The sequence below is a fragment of the Labrus bergylta genome, chromosome 16 (assembly GCF_963930695.1).
Source record: "Labrus bergylta chromosome 16, fLabBer1.1, whole genome shotgun sequence".
NCBI classification, from domain to species: Eukaryota; Metazoa; Chordata; class Actinopteri; order Labriformes; family Labridae; genus Labrus; species Labrus bergylta.
The window spans coordinates 25,903,328-25,912,186 of record NC_089210.1 but is presented as its reverse complement, the minus strand read 5'-3'; the positions used below and the strand labels follow the sequence as shown (position 1 = coordinate 25,912,186).

Below are 8,859 nucleotides of genomic sequence, written 5' to 3'. Positions count from 1 at the left end.
AGAACATCTCAACCTCCATCATGTAGGCTACCATTCATGGCACAGATTGACATGTAGGCTAACTTATCTTCTGTGTCCCGAAAGTGAAATACTGTCCAAACACTTGTGTTGAAAGACTTTGAAAGTGAGAAGGGCAAGTCCTTCATCAAGTATATCAGACTAAAAGCTTTGGGAATAAGTTTATTTTTAAGCAGTACATGGTGTGTCCTGTTGTCTATTTAAAAAAAAAATCGACTCTTGCGTTTGTAAACTGTTTCTCTTCTTGTTCAGCACGTTAACTTTCAAAATAAAGCTTAGAAACACACTTGGGTCATGTGCCTTATCGCCTTATGGCAGCCTGGAGAGAAATCACTGTTAAGGCCTGCACAGACTCTGTAAGTCGCTTAATAAGGTTTCTAATTAGATTACGGAGGGAATAAGTAGCGTTCATGAAAGGCTTCAATCACCCCTTGGTCTTAGGCCTATCAGGGTCATCATGGGACTCTATTGTGTATGTTAATATGTTCATATTTTTAGGCATTATTAACTTTATTCTGCTTACTTTTTCCTGTTTATTCTGACTTCTGAACAGGCAGGTTGGAGCAGGATTTGGTTGCATGCAGGACAAAAGTCTGTTTTAAGAGCAATAGGTGCCAGATACAAGAGCTAAAATCCAATCTTATCAACTATTCTATGACTATGTGTTAGTATTCATGTCTCAAATTGGACTTTATTGTGTGTCACAATTCGTCTGTCAGACCTGCAAGCAGATGAGAAAGTATTGGCTTATATCTCTTATCTGTTTTTCACACCAGAAGTCACTTGAGGCTAAGGCTGAATTTTAAATGTCCACTCTTTGGACTTGCATAGAGACCTCATTGACCTCAGTTGTGGGATGTGGTATGTTCACCATTGTCACCCAGGGCTGTGAAAATTCAGACTCTTTTCCCTTTATATACTGATAAGTGCAGAATCTCTAATTCTAACCACCCATAATCAAATTCTCAGGCGACACTGCACTTTTATCCCTAATGGAAGAGAGCTGTTACATATCAGAGTACTTTTTAGAGATTCAAAAGTTTGTGAACTTGTGTGAGGATGACCATTTTCCTGAATGTCAATAAGACAGAGGTGATTGTGCTTGACCCCGGGGGGGCCTGTGGTCATCCACAACCAAACTATCACGAAGGTGTCCTTATATTAATATCCTGGCATTTCTATTGACCTGTAACACACAGTGTTACATGTCTTACCTCATCTGAGAGTTGATGGCGTTGACCAGAAGTTTATGTTTGTTCTATCAGGCAGTCTAGAGAGCCTTATCAGAGGTATGGTATCACAGGATGGTTTGCCAACATGTCTGTGTAGGTACAAACTTAACTGATCCCATTGATTCAGACTGCACAGGAAATGACTGGAGGTAAACATCACACATCCATGCAGACTATTTGAACAGGCCACTGTCAGGCAAGCCAATAAGATTGTCAGTAACCCAGTTTCTACAGAGATAGCTGCTGCCATGGTTGAGTGTTAGTGGTTGTATACTGAACTAGTTTAAAAATGCATCTATCCCCGTCTGTAAAATGTTTAAATAGTGGCTAATAAGGCAGGATGACCCTGGACCCTGATTTGGCTTTGTGTTTTGCACTGGTATTTTAAGAGTGATGGTATTTATCTTTGTTTACAGACATCTTTTAATAATATTGAATGATTTATGTGGATGAGGAATGTGGGCTGCAGCCTGGTTGAAGAGCCCATGACAGATTGTAGCACCTTGTGGGACAAATCAAGTGATTCTTGAATCTTGTCACTTTAAGGGCACAAGCCACCAGTCGACAGGCCTCAGGTCTGGTTTGCAAGTTGTTATGGAAAGCAACAAACAAGGCAAATACAACCATGTAAACAAAGACTGCTGCATCCTAAATTATTTCAGTCAAATTGAGAAAATGCATTATAATTGATTTTATAACTAAATCTCATCGCCAGAAAATTAGCCAAAAAATGACAAAACCTATTTTAATTTCACTTAATGTAAAAAAAACCAAAAAAAAACTTGTCAGTTGTTCACTATTTCTTTGGAACAATCACAAACCTTTTAGGTGATGCTGAACTCAGGATGCAGCGTTGGGGTCCTTGCTTAGTCGTGTAGGCAGGAAACTTGTTTTGGTGGAACATTTTAAAATTGAGGAGGCGTGCAATGGCAATATAAAGACTAAACCCCCGAACAATACGTCATATTAACATAATCAATGTTTATCAAGACCATTCATGTATATCAGAAAGAAGTTATAACAAGGCCTATCGGGTTGCATGCCAAATTCTTTTAACAAAAAATGTTCATTTTGAGTTTACATCTGCTTGTTTGCTGTTTTTTTTTTTAAAGCAATGGAGATCATATTTATATCAGAGTGCAGTGGAGGCACAGTCAACATAGTCTGAGTCACACTTTCATTGACCAACTGCTTCATTAGAAAACCCATGAACATGTGCACTTGCTCTATCATAGATATCTTTCTTCTTTTGATTCTCTTATACCTCACACATTAGACCTCTTATCTGATGATTTGTGTGGATTGACACCAACACAGCGAGTATAAAGACATTACCACAGTACTTTGATCGTCAGTTATTGGATATTATTCAACTTTTAGTCGAGCAAGTTTGTAGAAAATGTTCAGGAAATAACCATCTTAATACATGAATCCCTCAAAGTCAAACACAAGCCTTCAATTTGGAAATAAAAAAAGAAAAATGATATGCACAATCTGACAATGTATAGAATGTATTTCAACTAAACAATAGCGCAAATGAAGCCAGCAGGTATGTGTGCACATGAACGCCAAAGCAAATTAACAGGTGTGTACAAATTAAATGTTAAGATGCACCTTTAGTGATGTCCAAACAAATCAAACACCTAAAAACACCCATTTCATCCAAATAGCATTTCTTGATGGGACGTACTTGTGCAGTTGGTGAACACTAAACCCTGAAGCCTCCACTAAATACTTCAGAGAAGTTATTTCATTGTTCCTTAATTGGTAAACTAGTCACACAGGGTGAAATTGCAATACAGTGGGAAAGTACATTTGAAGAAGCAATTTAAATTTATAGGATCAATGATGGTCATTCCTTCTCAGTTTCTTCCTGCTCCTGTTTCACCTCCTCATAGGTAGCATCGTCCTCTTTTTCATCCCCACCGTCCGTCTTGGAGTTGGGAACCCAGAGACCCGAGTCTATGCACTTCTTCATGTGAACCTTTGCCTCCTATTGGGTGTAAAATAATCACGTTTATTAACAGAACCAGAGAAGGACAAACATTCATATACGAATCAGACAACCAAAATACTATTCCCAGTACACTTTAAGTGTTGACACAATGTGTAAAATTAAACACATTCTTGTAAAATTAAATTAGCAAAAGGAACCTACCGTGGGGTCCATTTTACTAATCACTTCTTGTAACATTCCAATGTCCTTTTCATCGAAGCATTTCTGCATCTCCTACAACGAGAACACATTTGTAAAGCATTTGAAAATAAAAATAGCGCAAGAAAGAAAAGTGACACGAGCTCCATCAAACAAAAAAGACTTACAGCTGGCAGGGTCTCGTACACTTCAACAGGATCTAATCCCCCGGGTCCTATACGTTTTTGTCGCTCCTCTTCTTCATATTCCTTCATGGCCTTTTCTATGCGGATCTTCGCTCTGCCCCGAACCCGTTCCTTGAAGGACTCCAGCTCGTCATTAAAGGCGTCCTGGTACTGCTGATCTGCTGTCTGTGGGGGGACACGTCATGTGGTGTGTTGGTAACCATACAAATTAAACATCTTACTTAGTCATAATAATGACCACACAGTTATGTCCGAGGGAACCTTTGGTACCTTTTCTTGTATGAACATTTAGAATTTCATAATCATTTGTTTGCTAATATCTAGTGGTATACCTCTTACAGTGCACTCTAGTAGCCTTCGACATATTCATTGAATGTGATTTTAACCATAACCAATCAGTGTTAAGCAGTAGGGGTGCAAACGAGTACTCGGGTACCCGAGTACTTGTTCATTAAATAATAATCGGTTACAAAAAAATGTAATCGATAATTGTTTTGTAGCCCACATTTTTGTATATGTTTCTTGTTGCATTGTGGGTTCTAGGATCGGCCTAATTCAAAACAGAAGAAAAGGAGCACGAGCGCAAAAAGAAAATAGACGACAAACAAAGCGCTGATAAAGGCTCTGTGCTGAAATGCGTCCGTTGTTGATCCATACGCTGCTACCCTAACAAAAATATCCCTTTAATTACCCCCCCTATGAATTCACAATGAACAAAAAGTCCCAAACAAACGAAATATGCAACATGATCTCCGAAAGTTCAGTTCAAATTGTCTTTTTAATCCACAGAAAAAGGACTTTCACTTCGCGATTGCCGCTTTACTCCGTTAAACCAAAGACGTTTGATCATCCAGGACAGAGCAGAATAACTAGATGTTTCCCTATATGTTGGAATTTTAGATGATTATTCTTTTAATAACTACAAAATGCAACGACCTTATAGGTAGAAATAGGTCATAGCGGACGTGCGAGCAAGATTGAGTGAGTGTGTCATTACGCACAGAGGAGAAAGATAGAACAGACAGACACTTAAACACCTGTTCTATTGTAACTTCATTTACCAGAGTAAAGTGTGCTCTACACTGCAGACTGTAGTATTTGTTAACAGAATGTTGCTGTCAAAACAGCTTCATTGATGTCTGCGCGTCCACTCGCCACACTCACTGCTCTAATTATAATAAAGTGTTAAAACAGTCATAAGATACGTCTGTGTGATTTTTTATTTGAGGTTTGTTGTCTGTTGAAGTAAGAAATGTCATATTTGAATGTTAATACAAAGACCTCTTAGTAGCAGGGGCGGCGCAATCGTGCTTGGGTACAGCACAGTACAGATGGCCAGTGTGACCGCGCCCTTACTAACAATTATTAAAATCCCGAAGATTCAAATTAATCAATAGATACAGTCGGCATCGCGTCATAGTTGGGGGCGGGGCCTCCCGTGCAGGAAAAGAATCACAGAAAAAAAAGAACTACAAAACGATTACTCAAGTACTCGCTTTATCAATGGGAAGAGTAATCGATTAGAGAATTTTTTGCATTTCTGCACCCCTATTAAGCAGTGTGGTCAGAGGTGTAATAGGTTTTAAATGTTCAACTGATGAAGGGAGCAAAACGCTGTATTTAAACCTTGTCGTAAAGTATTATTTAACTTGTGTTTGACTGGAGAAGCCATAACTATGTGTTGTCCACTCACTGGTTCCAGCTGCTCAATCGTTCTTCTTTGAAGGTTTAATCAGATACTTAAAGGAAGAATATGCGATTTTTCACACTACTCTGAAAATAACTCTATGAGTCATGTCAGTCGACAATGAGTGTGACACTAGAGTCGCACTGTCTGTGATGCTTTCAGAATCTTCCGAGCCTTATCGTCGCTTTGTTTACATCGTCGGGACGGCCGGCTGACTCCTCCCCTCGTGTATAAAAGTTGTTTAATTGAGGGACTAGAGAAAAGAAGAATAACATACTGTACTCACTGCTTAACTGTGTTTCTAGATCACGCTCATTTCAGGTAAATTTACATGCAGTGTGAAGATACCAGCATAATAAAGATCGCTAGCATTAGCATGCTAACACAACAATGCAGCGCAAGTTGTTTTGGTTTCATGCATGTTTGGGTGCATGGGCGACATCTACTGGATCAAGAAGTTGCATATTCTTCCTTTAAAGGCACAATACGAACCAAGACATAGTTAAGGGCCATGACTGGAGAACAAGACAAGTGATCACTTTGTGTTAACCTAGCGAGGTGTTAAAATGTGCATTCAGTCTAATTGGACTTGTTTGCCTTCTTCAGATCATAAGGAAACACAAACCCTAAAGTGGAAAAGGGACATAGGTGAAGTTCCTCTCGTTTCTCCATAGCTTCCAGAAGTATTTTGTCAAATCTTTTGGTCAAACAGTACTTTAAGTGATATCTTTTTCAAAATGAGTCACCTTGATCTTGGCAAAAAATTGTCGAAAGCAGCCTCTGGGATCCACCTTGAGGCTTTTTGCCAACTCCAGAATGAACTGCATGACGATGGTCTGATGAGCCACCTGCTCCATCAATGCGCGTTTCTATAAAAAAATGGGGAAGCATTTTTAGAATATTGTAAATATTATGAAGAACACAATGGCTTTGTAAAGAAAACCAGCTGTGGTAAATGAAGACGATTCTAATATGATATCCCATAACAGTAACTTTTATTGATTTCAATTTAAAAATACTTATATTGCATGATATATGACTGCTTAGAGCAACATGTAGAATCCCATTCTATTCTGCAGTATTTACCTCCTCAACCTCGAGGTCAATGCACATGATGACCAGGTAGTTTGCGGTCTCTTCACATACTAGATGAGGGTTGTCAGAGAGGTACTTCTGGCTGTCATCCCAACGTCGCATCATACCTGCAGCACAGACAGCAGTTAAGGACAAACACAGACGATCAAACAGCATTAATAACAGGAATTGAATAACAATGGGGAATACATGTCAGTAATCCTCACCAAAGTGTTTGATCTGCTTCTCATTTTTCTCCACAAAGGTTTTATGCTTTTGCTCCTTCTGTTCTTCCGTCTCATCAGCAGTTTCAGGATTTATGTTAACAATGCTCTGAAAAGGATCGACAGTGGCAGAGAATTACAACATGTAACAACAAATTCCCCCGTAAAGGACATGAAAATATCTCACAAAAACAATCAAGATACAAAATGAAGAGCCAAGATTTGAGATCAAGTCATTTTAACATTTTGAGAATAATCAATATGGATGCAAAGAAACAAATCAAGGTTGAAATTTAAGTTACTGGGTCTGGGTGTGCTTTCGCAGTAACCACAACTGTTTTTGGCATCCCTTTTCACCACAAATTTGACATAGAAAACAAAACACACAGCAGTACCATAAAATATTTAGGAGCACTACCATCATGGCACATCACTTAATGTAAGAAACAGCTCTCACAATACCGACTAATGATATCCCCAGAGCCCAATAGCCACAAGCACCTTCCAATCAGAGACAATGATTTGAAGATACTTGTTACCAGGGTGAACTTATTGATCCTATAAACAAAGAGTCAACCTGAATGTGGGTCCAGAAAACATTGTTAGTCTAGCTGACTCCTGTATCCGCCTCACCTTGCTGAACCCTTCCTTGCTGAGTGTGTCCACATTCCATGGCATCTTCTTCTCTTCCCTGTTGAATTCGTCCATCTTCTTCTCCAACTCCCTCTCCTCCTTTCTCAGTTTTTTCTCCTCAGCCTGGGCTTTGGCCAGCTCTGCCTTGGCATCATCCGTCGTTGAGATAGTCAGCTCTTGCACCTTCTTCTGTGCCTCTGCCAGTTTACGCCGGGATTCTCGGAGGGACTTGTTCATATCTTCACCTTTTTTCTGAAATTCTTCCATCCGGTCCACGCGTGCCTGAAGTACACATATTAAAACACAAGTCACAAGCAAATACACCATGGTAATGCATCCGCCATAGTCCTGCAAGCATGCGTCATTACCATTTTTTAGTTCTTAGATTGACAAGCAAGATTCATAATAGAATTAGGTTGACACATTATTACTATATTGTGACTACTATAGGAGTGGCCTGCTCCTATCAGGGGCTAATAACTAAATTCAAACTGTACACAGCACTAGATGACATGTGTAACGCTAACAAGATAAAAATCCACCACTGTTTTGAAATCTGTACCTGGTGTCTCCATCTGAAGAGGCTGGGTGTGTCGATGTTTGGGTGGGTATCGTCTTCATCGTCAGACACTTCAATGTGGTCCCAAACACTGTAGTCTATCCTGGACATTGTGCCAGCAACAACCCAACTACGCAAGTAGCGTTAGCTTGGAAAATGACTCGGCTAAGTTAGTGGGCTAAACGAAGCTAACCGGCTCCTTAATCATACAACATAGACCATAAGAACGTAGTACTCTTCAGAAATGTGTACTTGCGTTCAATTCAGCTGTTTTCGGCTCAGGCAAAAACAATTGAAACATACACACCCAGCGCGGGCTAGCCACAAACTGATACAAAATTCTAGAAGAATTGCTGCTGCAATTTCCGTTTGACGTTAGTACGTCATTACGTCACCTAGACGAACGGCAACGGATTGGAGGAAAATGAGTATCTACCTTACTGTTAATAATTTCTCATTGAAAAAAAAACCACATAACGGTAGGAAAAAACTAGCAATGCAGTAATACAAATACAGTTAAACATTTTCATTTTATTATCATTTATTATATTTATCCATTTAATTCATTATGTAGGTTTATTTTTTATTTTTTTTCATCTAGTACACTGTTAGGATATATTGTGAACATTTCCTCTGGTTAGTCTAATCTCTTGTTTACTCTTTATGCAGAGAATGACCTGATTGGCAAGATTCATTTGCAAATTCCATTTTTCAGCTATCCATAAATACAGATATGAGTCAAATATCTTGTTGTCTTTATATGTGAAAAGGAATTTCCTCATAAGATATTTGCCCTTGAATCATTCAAGGTTCCAATACTTAAAATAGCATAAACTCTATACCGTGAGTATTTTCTGCCCATTCATGCAAGTCAGTGATGTGAAATGCTTTGTATACATCGTCATATGGTACAGTATGTCAAATGTTCCAGAAAAATAAAGTCAACTTCGCCTCATTCTTATGTCTATCGATTTGTGGATGTTGAAAAGGTTGCTCAATACATCCCATTTTATTACGACTAACTATGTAACGATTCACTCAATTCACGATACGATTCTCTCACGATTTATTATTAAAATGAGACTGTAGACA

At 38.9% G+C, this 8,859-nt stretch overlaps 1 protein-coding gene across 1 annotated transcript; it reads right to left on the bottom strand.

Annotated features, from left to right (window-relative positions):
- Positions 1-2,593: 2,593 nt before the first annotated feature.
- Positions 2,594-8,146, bottom strand: LOC109989188 (cell division cycle 37, HSP90 cochaperone). Its single transcript, XM_020640847.3, has 8 exons — positions 7,771-8,146; positions 7,209-7,490; positions 6,579-6,684; positions 6,364-6,479; positions 6,024-6,146; positions 3,573-3,755; positions 3,409-3,480; positions 2,594-3,243 (listed from the first exon to the last, which is right to left on the bottom strand). Exons 1-8 carry the CDS (start codon positions 7,876-7,878, stop codon positions 3,103-3,105), a joined length of 1,131 nt encoding a protein of 376 aa, XP_020496503.1. The 5' UTR covers positions 7,879-8,146; the 3' UTR covers positions 2,594-3,102.
- Positions 8,147-8,859: the final 713 nt, after the last annotated feature.